This window comes from Meleagris gallopavo, chromosome Z, assembly GCF_000146605.3.
Source record: "Meleagris gallopavo isolate NT-WF06-2002-E0010 breed Aviagen turkey brand Nicholas breeding stock chromosome Z, Turkey_5.1, whole genome shotgun sequence".
Taxonomy (NCBI): Eukaryota; Metazoa; Chordata; class Aves; order Galliformes; family Phasianidae; genus Meleagris; species Meleagris gallopavo.
Window position 1 is genome coordinate 37,145,543 of NC_015041.2, and position 15,774 is coordinate 37,161,316.

At 36.1% G+C, this 15,774-nt stretch overlaps 2 protein-coding genes across 3 annotated transcripts in view; one reads left to right on the forward strand and one right to left on the reverse strand.

Annotated features, from left to right (window-relative positions):
* Window positions 1–15,444, forward strand: LOC104915112 (N-alpha-acetyltransferase 35, NatC auxiliary subunit). Of its 2 annotated transcripts, none has more exons than XM_010725810.1 (15): window positions 1–21; window positions 767–908; window positions 1,974–2,007; window positions 4,448–4,562; window positions 5,471–5,545; window positions 6,716–6,883; window positions 7,649–7,715; window positions 8,759–8,802; window positions 9,439–9,489; window positions 10,215–10,298; window positions 11,944–12,058; window positions 12,551–12,729; window positions 13,808–13,867; window positions 14,969–15,075; window positions 15,294–15,444. In XM_010725810.1, the coding sequence occupies exons 2-15, from the start codon at window positions 785–787 to the stop codon at window positions 15,427–15,429; spliced, it is 1,359 nt and encodes a 452-aa protein (XP_010724112.1). In that variant the 5' UTR covers window positions 1–21; window positions 767–784; the 3' UTR covers window positions 15,430–15,444. The 2 variants fall into 2 exon arrangements, with proteins under 2 accessions (XP_010724112.1, XP_019466089.1); XM_019610544.1 differs by lacking the exon at window positions 1–21 and adding an exon at window positions 91–112.
* The window catches only part of LOC104915113 (cytosolic carboxypeptidase 1), a 131,365-nt gene that overhangs the window by 77,188 nt on the left and 38,403 nt on the right, over window positions 1–15,774 (reverse strand). Inside the window, exon 13 of the mRNA XM_010725811.2 lies at window positions 30–353. Within this exon, the coding sequence (XP_010724113.2) occupies window positions 30–353 (324 nt within the window). The remainder of the gene's footprint in view (window positions 1–29; window positions 354–15,774) is intronic.

Below are 15,774 nucleotides of genomic sequence, written 5' to 3' on the forward strand. Positions count from 1 at the left end.
GGCCTCGTGAGAGCCGGCGAGGTACTGACCCGAGTGGGTCGGGGGGGCCCATCCTGAACGCTTCTCGGAAGCCTTGCTGTCGCCGCCGCTGTTAGTCGCCGGCACCCGGGAGGTCTGCTGTTACGGAGGCCTTTGTCGGAAGCTTCTGCTTCCGTCGGGCGGCGCCCGTCGGGGCTCCCTGACGGCTGTGCCGACATCCTTCCCACAGCAGGGGAGGACTGGGTACCGCGTGGGGGAAGCAGCGTGCGCGCAGTGCTCCTCGGGGTGCCTTGCGGGTGGGAGCGCGGCACCAGCTCGGAGCAGTTGGTCACTGCTGTTCCAAAATTCGTTTTAGTCTGAGGTTGCTTAACACTCTAGTGGTGGTCTTGGTATTAGAAATGCCCACGAATATGTTTTGAGGCATAGCAGCACCTTCTGCGTTGCAGCAGGAGGATATTTGTGTTCCTAGCAGTGTAACACACCAGAAGGTAAAAGTGTGTTGTCTGCATCCTCTCTAAGGGAGGTTCTTCTCATGTCTCTTATTTTCAGTACAAACTTTGTTATAGCTCTGTGCTGACAAACTTTTGGTGTTCTTAGCTTTTGAAGGTTTGTAGCCTATAAACAAGTGGTAGGAAAACTGAATACCTTTCAAACTGATATGTAACAGTAGCCATTTAAATGAAATTAGGTTAGTCTCTCTGTCTTCCCATATTATTGCGGAATAAAAAATAACTTCCTTGAACAACTTTCTGTGATTTCTGCCTAATCTGTAGTGTGTTTGATACAGTTTTAAAGGAGCACTATCATGGTTATGAAAGCTTCGGTAGAAGATGATGATTCGGGATGGGAGCTTGGTATACCTGACAAGATGGAAAAGAGTAATACAGACTGGGTAGATATAACCCAGGATTTTGAAGAAGCTTGTAGAGGTGAGTTGTAGTGCTCGTGTTGTGTGAAAAATTTGAATCCTTGGAGAACGGAGTATAGTTTTTTGTTTCAGTAAGTAGTTTGATCTACATTCAAGCTCCAAACAAAGAGACCACAATGATTTTGTGTTTTCCTATGTTTAACACTCTACAAGGCTGGAAATATGAGAAGAACCTTATCTTCTTCTCAGTTGCATAAATATAGATTTGTGTTGTGCTCTGTGTTGTTCTATGCGTTTTTGCATGTTTTTTGTTGTTTGTTTATTTGTTTTTTTTTGCTAAGTTCTTTCTATGTCCTACTGAGTGGAAAGCTCATTTCTCTATGCAGAATCAATGCTGTTCTCTCTGTAAATTTTGAATCTACAGGATCTGATTATTTGTTTATTTATTTGGTCAGTGTATCATTTTTTGTCTGAACTAAGGCTCAACTTCAGAAGGGATGTAGTACACCCCAGTCACATAGAAAGAATTGCTTTCATTTAAACGAAGTCTTTATTGCTATTAGCTATTGGTTTGCTGCGATGACAAATTTATACATTTTTTAATTGATTTTATGATGACCTTATGAAAAATAAAAGTAAAACTGTAGCTTATGAGACACAATAATTTACACAATCATTGACATAATTTTCTTATACCACTAAATAGTTCCCTTTTATTAATAATGTATGGTTTGTATGCCAGTCAGGTGTATCTGAAGGCTTTGCTAAAAAATAATGAGGAAAACCAAGCCTTTCAGTTAACAGCTCCTCTGGAAAATCAGACATCTGCCTAAAGGAGCATGGAAAACTACTGTCCTGTGTTTCACGCTATTCAGATTTTTAAAGTTTGGTGATTCAGGTGCTGGGTCAGAGAGGAGGATTAGGTATGATTCGGAAGAACGATTTTTAGCCTTATGGTTGTAAAAGTGCTAAATGAAAGCAAGTAAAGGTAGAGTAGAAGGGCCTGGTTTGATTCTCACACTTTATTCTCTTTTAGACTATACAGTTTTAAAATAATACAGTTATACTGGAAAAGTTGCATTAAAATTATGATTGTAATTATTTATTGTGTTCTGTTCCTTCATAGAACTAAAGTTAGGAGAACTGCTTCATGACAAACTGTAAGTATGCTTTTTGAATAGTTCTGTTTTTTTAAATATTAATGCTTAATAATGATCAAGACATGCAGTATCAGCTAAGTTATTTAAATTTTTACTTTAACTAAAGTAGTTGAAATACTAGGAGTATTATTAATCCTCATGAACATGTATGTGATGTGTTTGTATGAAGGCTGAACATTTCTCTTTTTGCCAGTATAGTCATAGAACGCCTTAGGTTGGAAGGGACCTCAAGAATTGTCAAGTTTCATCCCCCCTACCTCAGCCAGAGTTACCAGCCACTAGATGAAATACTAGATCAGGATTCCTAGACCTGGGAAACCAACCTGGTCTTGAATACCTCCAGGGATGGACAATCCACAGCCTCTCTGGAGAGCATGTTCCAGCACCTCACCATTCTCTCAGTAAAAAAATTTCCTGACATCTTATCTAAATCTTCTCTCCTTTAGTTTAAAACCATTCCCCCTTGACCTGTCACTTGTCCTCATGTAAAAAGTTGATTTCCCTCCTTGTTATAAACTCCTTTAAAATATTGGAAGGCCATAATGAGGTCTCCCCTCATCTTTCTCTGTTCCAGGCTGAACAAGCTCAGTTTCTCCAGCCTGTCTTCATAGAAGTTCTCCAGCCCCCTGATTATCTTTGTGGCCCTGCTCTGGACCCTCTCCAAAAGCCCCACGTTTTTCCTGTGTTGGGGGTCCCAGACATGGAGGCCTCATGATGGCAGAATAGAGGGGACAGTTGCCTCTCCTTCTGATGGAGTCTAAGATACCATTGGTCTTCTGAGCTGCAAGCACGCATTGCTGGCTCATGTTAAGTTTTTTATCAGCCAAGCCTTAAGTCCTTCTCAGCAGGACTGCTTTTCTCCCAGTTTGTATACATGCCTGGATTACCTCAACCCAAGAGCAAAACCTTGCACTTTGCTTCCTTGAACCTCATGAGGTTCACAAGGGCCCACCTTTCAAGTTTATCATGGTCCCTTTGGATGGCATCCCTTCCTTCTGGTATATCAACCACACCAATCAGCTTGGTGTCATCAGCAACTTGCTGAGGATGCACTCAGTTCCATCATCTGTATAATTGTTCAAGATGTTAAAAGAGTACCAGATTCTAGATGTACCCCAGGGGACACCACCACCGGTCTCGACCTGGACAGAGAGCCATTGGCTACAATCCTTGACCTTTCAACCAATTCTTTATTCACTGAATGGTCCACCCATCAAATCTTTATCACTCCAATTTAGAGATAAGGGTGTGGCGGCCTTGCAGAAGTCAAGGTAGATGTTCCTTTGGTCCACTAATGCCATCACTCCATTATAGAAGGCCACCAGATTGGTCAGGCACGGACCTTCCCTTGGTGAAACCATGCTTGCTGTCTCAGGTCACCCATTTGTTTCTCAAATGCCTTAACATGTCTTCTAGGAAGACCTGTTCTATGGTCTTCCCCATCACAGAGGTGAGGCTCACCAGCCTGTGGTTCCCCGAATCCTCCTTACTCACTTTCTTGCAAATGAGAGTGATGTTTACCTTTTTCTAGTCACTGGGGACTTTGCCTGACAGCCATGACTTTTCAAATGTGATAATACTACATTTTCACTTAATAGATGTAATGCTAACATTAGAAGTTATTGTCATTAACGCTGGAACTAATAAACCTACTGAACTATTTTACATGGACATACCTTCATGCAAAAAGACCAGAAAAAGTTTGAAGTTTTTAAATTAATTTACCTCAGATGCCATTAGCATGCTTAGGTAAGCATGCTATGTGCTTTAGAGTAATTCTAAAATGCCATCCCAAAGTGGAAACTGGGAGCGCTACACATGAAGAAAAAATATACTTCAGCGAAAAGTATGTGCTAGGATCTTGCTGGATTTTTTAAGGAACGAAGTGAGATTAAAATATTTTAAAGAAAATGTGTATTATTAAGATATGTAAGTCTCTTCATTTAAAGAATGAAAAGAGTTCTTGCTGAAGACCAATAATTCTGAAGACAGGAAGGAGCATTCTATTTAAAGGCTTAGAATTATGATCAGGGATGTCACCACAGTAGAATCAGAGCACAAGGCGAAGTTTTATACATAAATGCCTTTCAAAATTAGAATGCACAATAACTCAACACACAATAAGCCTTTTTCTACACTTGCATAGGATTGAAAATGGGATATTTAGTTAAGGAGTGTTCTTCAGTTCCTCTGCTCAATAAATACTAAGCAATTTCTTTTACTTTTAAGTGTGTCTTTTCTGACATAACTGTTAAACAGTCCTCAAACTCATGAAAACCATACTCTCTCAAGATCAATCATAGTGTCCATGTAGCTTATTGTCAGCAGTTAGAAATCAGTGTACTCAGTTTGTCATCATATGTTCTTTTAGTCTGGTTTGTTAAGACTGTTTGATTTATAAAGAATCAAATTTGGAACATAATTATTTTGGTCTCCTTAGTTTTGGTCTTTTTGAAGCAATGTCTGCCATTGAAATGATGGATCCCAAGATGGATGCTGGTATGATTGGAAACCAAGTTAATAGAAAAGTTCTGAACTTTGAGCAAGCTATTAAGGTTTGTGTTTCCTGTTTTTGCTTTCTCAGTGGCTGTAAAATAACAATATGAGGAGCTTGTGGCGCTTGTCTTTTTTTGTTCTTTATATTACTACAGCGATACTAACTTTTCCTGTGAAAATTACTGTAAAATTGTTAAATATTAATGCCTCAAATAAATACATTTTGGAAATAGTTTTGCAAGTCATCTTGCATATCTTTTGTCTTTTATTTGAAAATAGCTAAAGGAAAGTCAGCTTCTGTACTCTTTTTTGTGATTGTTGGTTCAGTTCATTAACATGAACAGAAGCTGTCACATTTAACAGTATTCACAGTGATGATTAACTTCTGATGCATGGCCAACATTTATGAAAGTATGCTGAAAGACTGTTACTTGGGAAGAAATAATGCACTTGTAGAGGATATATACTTTTTTTTTTACCCAAGTGTTTTGAATGGACTAAGGGAGAAAAATGTGTGAAATTGCATGCGTTGAACAAATAAAGAAACAGGGTCTCTGCTTTCTTGATCCTTCAAGGCAGTAAAATTCTGTGCAAGTATCCACAATGAAAAAAGCAGCTTTCAGAGAAGAAGTCCTGCATAATATTCCTTGTTCAGTCATTATTGTGACTTTGCATACTGTTTGTGTTTTTAAGTAATTGGCTTTAAGCTTTTATTGGATAGTTACAGATCAAAAGTTTTATTTTACTGCTTTCTTTGAAGAGCTCTGCGTTTGGTGGAAGTTGAACACAATGATGGAAAGTAGCTTTTTGAGAGTTCTTGAAACATTATGAAGCTGGTCAGTAAAGCATACAAATATTCAGAAGTCTTGACCAATTTGTAATTTCCTTTTTGGTTGTACAAATAACTTGCTTTTTGACTATAGTCTTACACATTCTTAATTTTTGTTTCTTGTTTTTTTTTTTTAAGGATGGCACCATTAAGATAAAGGATCTCACTTCACCTGAGCTGATAGGAATAATGGATACTTGCTTTTGTTGTTTGGTAAGGATTTCTCTGCTATTAGCATTTATTGTTCTTGCTTTCAGAATGTAATCCCTCAATCCAGACTGAGAAAAGGAAAAGGAATAGAGCTCAAGAATAGTGAACCACTGAGTAGAAAATAGGCTATTTGCATTTTTATTTCCATTGAGATATTTGTGTTGGATAATATAACAGGCCTTAAGTTTGATTTTACATGTGTTTGTTTTTCATTCTAAGAAATCATTGCAGAAGAGAACTGATAGCATTTTGAGTAATGTAAAAAGGCTCAGAAATTGTTTTTTTTTTTTAAATATCTAATTGCCTACTGTATATTAGTGTTTACTGTGTAGGAAGTGAGTGCACAGTAATCTACACAAAGTGTTGCTCAGTTTTTTAGAGTCAACGTGGACTTCAAGCTGTCATCAGTATTTTGAGAGTGGAAAGGAGGTAATCTAAATCGGTTTCAAAAGGAGATGTAAATTATCTGTTATTTGCTAGTTGTAACTGTTTTTCCTGTGTGTATATACTTATATACTCATTAACCTGCTCAGTAAATGATTCACAGTATTTTTAGATGTTCTTTAAAATGATGTCAATAAAATTACTTCATTTTATGTATTTTATTCACAAAAAGTCATACAAAGATCACTGTGTGTTTGACGTGGTATAACATAATTCCTCTTCTCCTTCCCACTTCATAGGCTGACTTGTTTTTCTTTTATTTTAGAGAAAGGAACTTCATCATTTCATGATATTTCAAGATAGAAATCATGTTCTGGGTTACTGAAGGTTTCGCTTTAGTTTAAAAACATGGAAGTAGTAGAGAGAGTGGATTGTGAAAAGAAGCAATGTAAAATATCGCTGAATTGTTTCATAGCTGATTTCATTTTTCATACTGGATTTTGTAAAGGAAACTTCTGTGGTCGATGGTCTCTCAACTTAATGTCATGTCTAAGCCACAGAGATCAAAGCTGAACCTTTTATAAGTTTCGCCCACACCAGAATTTAGCTGAAGGACTGTGGCTAAAGGTTGAAACACCTTCTCTATCCTTTTCTGCTAGGTAGAAAGCTGTGATGATACAGACGTCCTTAATGACTCACTGAAGCTCAATGAGATGTAAAAAGAGTAAGGGTGTAAAAAAACGAGGACTTGGCTGTCATGAGTAAAACATTTAATTTTCATTTCCGTAGATAACATGGTTAGAGGGGCATTCCTTGGCACAGACAGTATTCACTTGCCTTTATATTCATAATCCGGACTTCATAGAAGATCCTGCTATGAAAGCTTTTGCTCTGGGGATCCTAAAAATCTGTGATATTGCCAGAGAAAAAGTCAACAAAGCAGCTGTTTTTGAGGAGGTATGTTTCAGGATATGCTGTCGTTAAGTCTTCAACATCATATGTAGGCTCTTTAACACAAGTGAAATAGTTCTAGAGAAATTTATTACTGTTTAATTGAAGGATGCTATAGGAGAAGCAGTTCATGCTCCTGAAAGTGTTACACTTGATTTCTTTATTATGCAATGTTCTTTAAAGGACATTAATGCTCTTTTCTATATTTTGCTTGAGCATTTGAGCCACATAAATATTTTGTTCAGGAAACAATGCTACTCTTGTGGCTAACCATTTCAAGTCAGATTTACATATGGTTTTCTTTCTGTTTAAGTTTTTGATTTTGTACTTTAGGTAACCATATTTGTCTGTCTGAAATGTCCTTATATCACTGGAATGAGAATTTCTTTTTCTGTGACACTGGTCCTTTCGGTGCCCTTGTGTTTAATCCTTTGTTTTCTCTGAGCTTGGACAAGTTACTTTTTAATAACTAATCTTAAACTTTAATAATTAATCTTAAAATTGATTAAATAGAACTGTGCATCCATAGTTTTTGAAACTTATTGGTAGGATGATGCTTGGTAAATGTTAGGAAAGTCATACTAGTATTAGAGATTTATGCAGAATTTTAGCAGGAATATCACCCATAACTGGGGATGTATTCCACTCTGTCGAATAAAAACAAACTTTTATTTTATACCTGGTGTAGTTAAAGAATAGCAACAAAAGCAAGCTTAAAACTGTAACTTTGTGTATTTCACTGCTCATGCTTCTCCAATTTTCGTGTTTTAGGAAGATTTTCAGTCAATGACATATGGATTTAAAATGGCCAACACTGTGACAGACCTTAGAGTTACAGGTACAAACTCTTTGTGTGTGCCTTCCTATTAGTTGCTTTCTCTTTAAGCATGTCTTGCATGTTTATTTTCAACCAAATCTAATAAATTAGTAGGAATGTCTTATATTCCTACTTATAGTCCTAGTCCCAACCCTGATGATTGGGTAAAAATAGGGACTGGTTATTCTTTTTCTTGAAGAAATTACTTGGCTGTTTATTTGTCAAATGCCTGAAAAAGAATTGGTTTAGTAACTGGAGTACTGCATCCAGGTCTGGGACCCCAAAACAGAAAGGTATGGAGCTTTTGGAGAGGGTCCAAAGGAGGCCCATGAAGATGATCAGAGGGCTGGAACACATTGGCGAAGACAAGCTGGGGGAGCTGGGCTTGACCTACTTGAGAATGGCTTCAGGGAGAAGTTATTATACAGCCTTACAGTATTTAAAGGGAGATTATAGATAGGAGGTATATCAGCTTTTTACACAGGTAGATAGTAATAGGACAAGGGGGAGTGTATTTAAACTAAAGATGTGAAGATTTAGATTAGATAGCAGGAGGAAGTTTTCCAGAGAGACTGGATTCCTCATCTCTGGATGTGTTTGAGGCCTGGCTTGATAGGGCCCTGAGCAACCTGATGCAGTACTTGATCTAGCTGTCAGCCCCGCCCTTGGCTGGAGATGTGCAACTGTATGATCTTTGAGGTCCTTCCAAATTAAGTCAGTCTGTGGTTCTGTGTGTCAAGCAAATGTGTAACCATGGGATCATCTAGAACTAGGACAACTACAAGCCACTGGAAGGTACTCTTCATGCGTTCTGCTTCTCTACTTTTCTACTTATTGTCATCTAAACAGATTGCTTGTGAGGAAAAAGCTCTGTAGTTTTAAAGCCGTGGATACAAACGTTAGCACTGTATGCATACATGTGTACAGTAGTCTTTCTATGCACTATTACTTATGTATGCTTGAGCCTTTCCATTAGCCTTTATTTCCTTAAAACTTTTCTGATTTAAATGATGTAGGTGTACTTAAGAACACTTCTGCTTTTAGTTGAATTTTTCCTTTTCTAGGTATGCTTAAAGATGTAGAAGATGACATGCAAAGACGAGTGAAGGTATTTCTTTTGTATTTGCTTTGTTGATTATACTTCAAGTGTGCTTAGCATAGGTTTTAGAGAGGGAGCTGGATTATGAAGAATAAAATTCTGTCAGTAAATGCTGGTTGTGGGGTTTTGTTCTTTTTTTTTTTTTTCTTCTGTGTGTGTATGTGTGTTCAGAAGGATTGCTGTAGTGGATTGCATAAAATGATGGTACTTTACCTTCTAGGTAAAGATGCTGAACTCATAAGCTTTTTCTAAATTCATTAATAGTGATATCATTAGAAATAAGTGGAATGGTGATATAGAGCGTGACATTGGGCTGTGACAGAGAAAGCACTGTTTAATTTTTGGCTTTTATGCACATACTTTGTGTGATACTAAGAATCAATCTTCCTTCGTCAAAATGTTTTTAGAATTTCCATAAGGAGGGTAATGTACTATTTTCAGAGTATACTGAGGCTGGTATGGTTATTTAAGAAACAACATTATTTAAGAAACAAAATGATACGCTAAGAAGTTTTGAATTTAAAAATGTTTTGTTTTTTTTTTTAGTGCTATTTAACTCGTAAGGTGTTCTATAGAGGATGAAGGGCTTTTATCAGTAACTTTCCTTTGCAGTTTTTAATTATTTCAAATTCCTTAACCTTTTAGAGCACTCGGAGTCGACAAGGAGAAGAGAGAGATCCTGAAGTTGAACTTGAAGTAATTAATTGGTTTACTTTTTACTATCTGTTTAAAGGATTAGTACACTCTCACTTAAATGAATAGTTCAGCTCGTGGGGGTTGTGTGTCCCCCACTGTTGCTACACCAGTTGTTTATGAACTACTCTTTTAAGAATGGCCCTTAGCATAGCCCCATCTGGTATGTTGACTTTTAAGTGGTGAAAGAGTTCCAGATTGATCCTGGTGGCAGAACAGTGCTGTCATTTTTCTGCTTGCTTCTCTAGAAAACATGATTAGCAAAGTAGAAGGTCTTAACAATCTTGTGCCTTCTCAACTCATTTCCTTCCAACAGATTTTACTCCGGTTGATAAACTCTCCATTAAGGGGGAGTTTAGCAGCAGAAGGTAGAAGCAGTGTAGCTCCTTCCAGAAAGGATGGTAATTAATGTATTCGATGTGGTATAGAAGGGTATGGGTTTTCTTTCCACGTGACACATTTTCTTCAGAAAGCAGTTATAGTAGGATTTTCAGGGGGAAGAAAAAGAGAGAAAACCAGATTCTTTAATATCTTATGGCTGTTCACCTAAGCTGAAACTGAAATGGCATTTGCATAGGAGCTGTAGTCAGTGGCTATGCTTTATCCAAAGTATCTTTGTATCTTTTTAAGACTAGAGAGTGTAAGTCAATAAATCTATAATTATTTTTTTTTAATTTGCAGGATTTAATGTATATTGCTTAGTAATTTGTGGTGTTTTTTAATTACAGCATCAACAATGTTTGGCTGTATTCAGCAGAGTAAAGTTTACGCGGGTACTACTGACTGTTCTAATAGCCTTTACAAAAAAAGAGGTATGTCTATATGATATTTTTGTGTTTCCATTAGGATCCTTTCTCTAAGATAGTACAAATGCTATGTTAATCTGAACTGATGTTCCTGCAGGGTTAAAATAAGCCATGATGGTAGCTATTGCTCATTACAAAAACACATGAAAGTACAGTAGCTGATACTAGTATAGCCTTCCAGAAATCACTTGAAGAAATTGTATGAGAGTTTGCAGAGTTACCTCATATCAGGTTGTATTTTGTTCATCTCTAAAAATCATTAGCTTTTCCTTCCATGTGGGTGTTGCATTTATATCTAAATTTCTTCAGTCTGAGAAGTGGAAAGTAACAACTTTTCCATATAGTTGTTTTTTTTTAAAAAATACTGGATTTCCTAGCTGTTGAAAGGAAACTGCTTGTATTAGTTAGAATTGCTTGTCACAAAGCTTTCTGTTTGAATGACTTTATAGAAGAGTAGGTAACTGTATATTGCTTATTATTTCAGTTTTCATGAAGTTTTTTGTTTATTGGCATGGAATTGTGCTCCTCCCAGTTTTGCTGTTGGAGCAGTTGCATACTGGATGGTTTGAACGTCCTTGATTAAATTAAAATTTAAAGTCAAATCCCAACATTACTGATGAACACCAGTGGTGAAGAAAAGAGGTAGCTGAGAACAACTGCATTCTGAGTATAACCATTTGTGGAGTAGAAATCAAACTATGGTGTGGAAGTGACATGTGAGCAAATTCTGCTTGTATTAACTGCTATGAGTTGTTTACTTCCTAGCCTGCTTTGATTTGATTTTTAGATCTCTTCAGCAGCTTATTCACGTACTAGAACTTTAAGAGGATATTTCACAGATCGATGGATAGTGTTCAGCTTCTGTTAGCTCTTCAGGGAGTTTTAAACTTTTTTTCCAAAGGAAGCTGTATTTCAATTTGATGTTGGGAATAAAATATAATAAAATATAAATATAATAATATATAATATATAATTATTTATATATAATATATAATAATATAATATAATAAATATAATAATATAATAAAATATAAATATAAAATAGCTTCCTCAGGGACCATTAGCCTAGTACCTTTAAAACAAAATTCTGTTTTTACGGAAAGTTGTTTTAAATGGTATTCTTTCTGCTCACATTTTGTTTCGTAGAATGTCAGAAAATTCAGCATGTCAACAGGTAATGGATGAATATTTCTAATGAAAATGTGGGATTTTCTAATGTTACTTAGTAATTTCATTTTGTTTGAAAGCTTTTGTTCTGTCTATACTGTTAAGAGTTCTGCATTTTTTTTTAATGATACGTGATATCTTTTTTCATCTTTGGAATACTTCATTTGGCAGAAAAGTTTTCTTTTTTTCTTTTCCAGATCTGCAAAATCAAGAGTGCCAGACCTATGCATAGTGTGTACTAGATTTTCAGTTGTAATTATTCTTATGGCTTACATTACTTAAAGATACTTCATAAAATGCAATATTATACATATATACAGATACGTAAAATGTAAAGAAAAATTTTTTTTGCTACAAAAGTTTGTCTCTTCAGAACTGTTATGTTCAAATATGAATTTTGATGTCATTTTCTCCAAAACTAAAATGAGTTTTGTAATCAAAATATATTTGTTTAAAATGTGATTAACTGTCCTGTGCTTTTTAGACAAGTGCAGTTGCAGAAGCTCAGAAATTGATGACTCAGGCAGCTGACTTGCTGTCTGCCATCCATAACTCATTACATCATGGTATACAGGCACAGAATGATACCACTAAAGGAGGTAAGTTTTTTTTGTTTTTTCATTCTTAAATATGTATCTTGATAATCTTCAATATTTGAGCATGTTAAAAAAAAAAAGTTTGTTTTGAGCTAATACTGTTTGTTATACAAACTATTAGAGCTTTGAGTGTTGCTGCTTCTGAAGTCAATAATGTCAGCTCAAAGCCAGAATTTATGTGAACACTGAATACTGTGCATTGCATTTCAAATCAATGCATATGCCATTTCAGAACAGGAAGTAGCACCTCATTGTCTGTACAGGTAACTGCTGTTGTTGAGGGTTTTCTAATGGTTTTAGAGAGGTTTTCTAAGAGTTGAGGGTTTTCTAATGGTAATCATTATCTCAGTTGCATAGCTGGTGTCACCAGAAGTTAATGTCAGCTAAAAAATTCATTTAGGCTAATTGAATCATTAATATCGTACTTTTAAATTTAAAGTGAGTTTTGAGAAGTCAGCTTTATATGCAGCTTTTCTCTCTCTCCTCTCTTGTTAGATCACCCTATTATGATGGGCTTTGAACCTCTTGTTAATCAGAGGTTACTGCCTCCAACTTTCCCTCGGTATGCAAAAATAATTAAAAGGGAAGAAATGGTCAGTTATTTTTCCAAACTAATAGACCGAATAAAAACTGTATGTGAAGTGGTAAACTTAACTAATTTGCACTGTATATTGGTAAGTATGAATATTTCATATTTATAGCCAAATATAAAATCTTACAATTAGACTTATGAAAAAAATGATTTGATGCGTGCAGTTTCTGCAGTTACACACTGCAGGAAAAAAAAGGAGCTTATGAATAAATCTTTTGGTATTTTCTGTGTATTTATCTGGTATTGCTGTGTACAATTCAATATCTGCTATCGCTCCTGGTACTTCATCTTATTTAATTATTGGATGAAGGCCTTTTTTTCTTGTCAAACTTCTGGTTTTTCCATAGCACATTAGATAGTAATTATGTATCACAGTAGCAGAACACAAGGAAGTTAATTTCTTTGCAACTCCTTTTTTTTTTGTCTGAAAATCTGTGTCTGCCGTAACAGAACATCGTCCCTGCTACATTCCTTTTTGTACATGGATTCTATAACACAGGAGCACAGATCTTTAAGCAAGTTATTCCTTGAATAAAGCTAAGCAATTGTGTATGTTCTTTCCTGAATAAGAATGGTGCCCCCACTTGCTGTCTACATTGGTTATAAGTGGTATTGGTTTTAAATGCTTCTGTGAGATAGACCTTTTCACTGACAAGGGAGCCACAGTTAAATCAGGCATAGTTCAAAGACCATGCAAAAATGCTTTGTCTTCTTATCTCCTGTTACATGAATTATAGCAGTGTTTGCATGAAACACCTGCTACTAATCAAATCCTGCAGTTTTATTACAAACCTGGTTCAATATTGATGAGACATAAACAGCTTCACAGTATCCTATTTTTTTCTACTACTACTGATAGTAGTACTATTCAGTGTTGCACTGAGAAAAATAAATTTTAAACCTTCTGTTTTGTAAGTGATAATTATGGAAGAAATAGATTTTAAATTCATAAAAGATTTTTTTGATAGCTTTTGTTCCTTCTTTCTTACAGTTAGTATGAGCTAGCTATCTGCATGTCTGTGTGTGTGTGTTTTTGTGTGTATTTACAGTTGTGTGTGTGTGTGTGTGTGTGCATACAACATGCACATTAAAAATACAACCATGCATAAGAGTAGTTGTATTAAACTGACTTGTTTTCTTTTTTCCTTAATACACATTAGGATTTTTTCTGTGAATTTAGTGAGCAATCACCATGTGTTCTTTCAAGATCTCTGTTACAGGTAAGGTCCAGTCTTTGAGCAGAGTAATTAGCTTTCATGACAAATACAGATTCATCCTCTTGCTTTAGATATCTACTATCTAATATCTAATATTTATTGTTTGCGCACAACTTAGTATAATACAGGTTTTAAAAATTTTCTGGTGCTACTTAAGTATCGGATACGTGTTCTGATCTCATTGTTTTAAAACATTTTTAAAATATTGTTTAGACTATGTTAGTACCTACTGGTTAAAACACAGTGTTGACCTTTCTTCTGTGCCTTAATATTGTCCCTGTACAGGCATTTTCTGCTGTTCTGCATCTGCTAACTTTAGTCTGAGACTGATCATATATAAACTACCTCTGTTGCTGCAACAGTAACTGATGATTGGAATACAATTGAGTTTTGGACTTGCTTCTTCATTTACCCTAAAAATTCATAATGCATTCCATAACTCCAAGTAAAACACACTTCGTTATAGGAGGTTTTGATCTCCATAGGGTGTCTTGGATGTCAGAACTTCTTTTCCTTTGAACCCAATTAAGTCATGTGTAAAATTGATGGAGAATATCTACTGGCAAAACATTCTCATAACATACGTGTGTTCTGACTTTCCATTGCCTGGTCCCTGGGTACCTGGCAGCACAGTTGCTCCATTTGCTGGAGAGCCATGTAGAAAAGGGGCAAAGCACTTATGGGTGAAAGTGGAATGAGTAGCAAATGTGACCAGTGAAAGTAGTAGTATCTGTAGGGCAGAAAAAGTTTTGCATTGGTCCCGTTCTTTCCAGATTTAACTTTATTTGCCTCCAGGGGAACTGCACAAAGTATTTTCTGTTAATCTTTGGAAACATCTGTCTGATGAATCATACTTGAAGAAGAAGAAATGAAATAATTTTACATGTCCCATCTTATACAACCACTAGAGCTGTATTTTATGTGAATTCAATACAAATGACTGATCTCAGTATGCCTCTGTTTTTAAGATTGCCAACTAACCAGACTATCTGAATATTTAAAGCAGTTTTGATATACTTAGGTATCTTAGGAGTTTACTATATGTTATTTCTCAAGCATTGCTTTTAACTTAACACATTTCTAAAAGTACATTTTCATTTTCAGACAACTTTTCTGGTAGATAATAAGAAGGTGTTTGGTACTCACCTCATGCAAGACATGGTAAAAGATGCTTTAAGATCTTTTGTCAGTCCTCCAGTACTTTCTCCAAAGTAAGTGTGTCTTGAATTGACTTGCATGTGTGTATATATAATATGATGAAAAATACTTCTTCTTACAAAGGTAGATACTTGAGGAATATACGCGTTTTGTATTAATTTGTGCTTAATATGTGAACATATTCATACTTACATTTCTTGTTGAATTTTGTGCTACATAGAGTGGTGACGTTTTAAATTCATCTGTCCATTTTTGGATATTTCCCTTCTAGATGTTGTCTTTATAACAATCACCAAGCTAAGGACTACATTGATTCCTTTGTGACACATTGTGTTCGGGTAAGTGTTCGTCCCACTTACCTGAGTGCATTCATATATGAGTACTTTCAAGACTATACTTACATTTGAAAATGAAACCAGTTATTTTAGATAACTGATGGGAAGGCAGAATTGGAAAACTTGGCCATCTTAAAATGGTAACACTTAGAAAGTCAGAAAACCGTTGTTGTTTTTTTTGTTGTTGTTGCCTGTATTGTTTCCGTCTTCAGTGAAAAGGCTCTCCCTCAGGTTTCCCAGACCCTGGAGGTTAGCGAGAGGGTCTGGGGAATGGGAGACTTCCCTTTAGTCAGGAAAGAGGACCGTGAGCGCCTAGACAGTACTAAGGTCCACAAGTCCATGGGACCTGATGGGGTGCATCCACGTGTGCTGAGGGAGCTGGCGGAGGTCATTGCCGAACCGCTCTCCATCATTTTT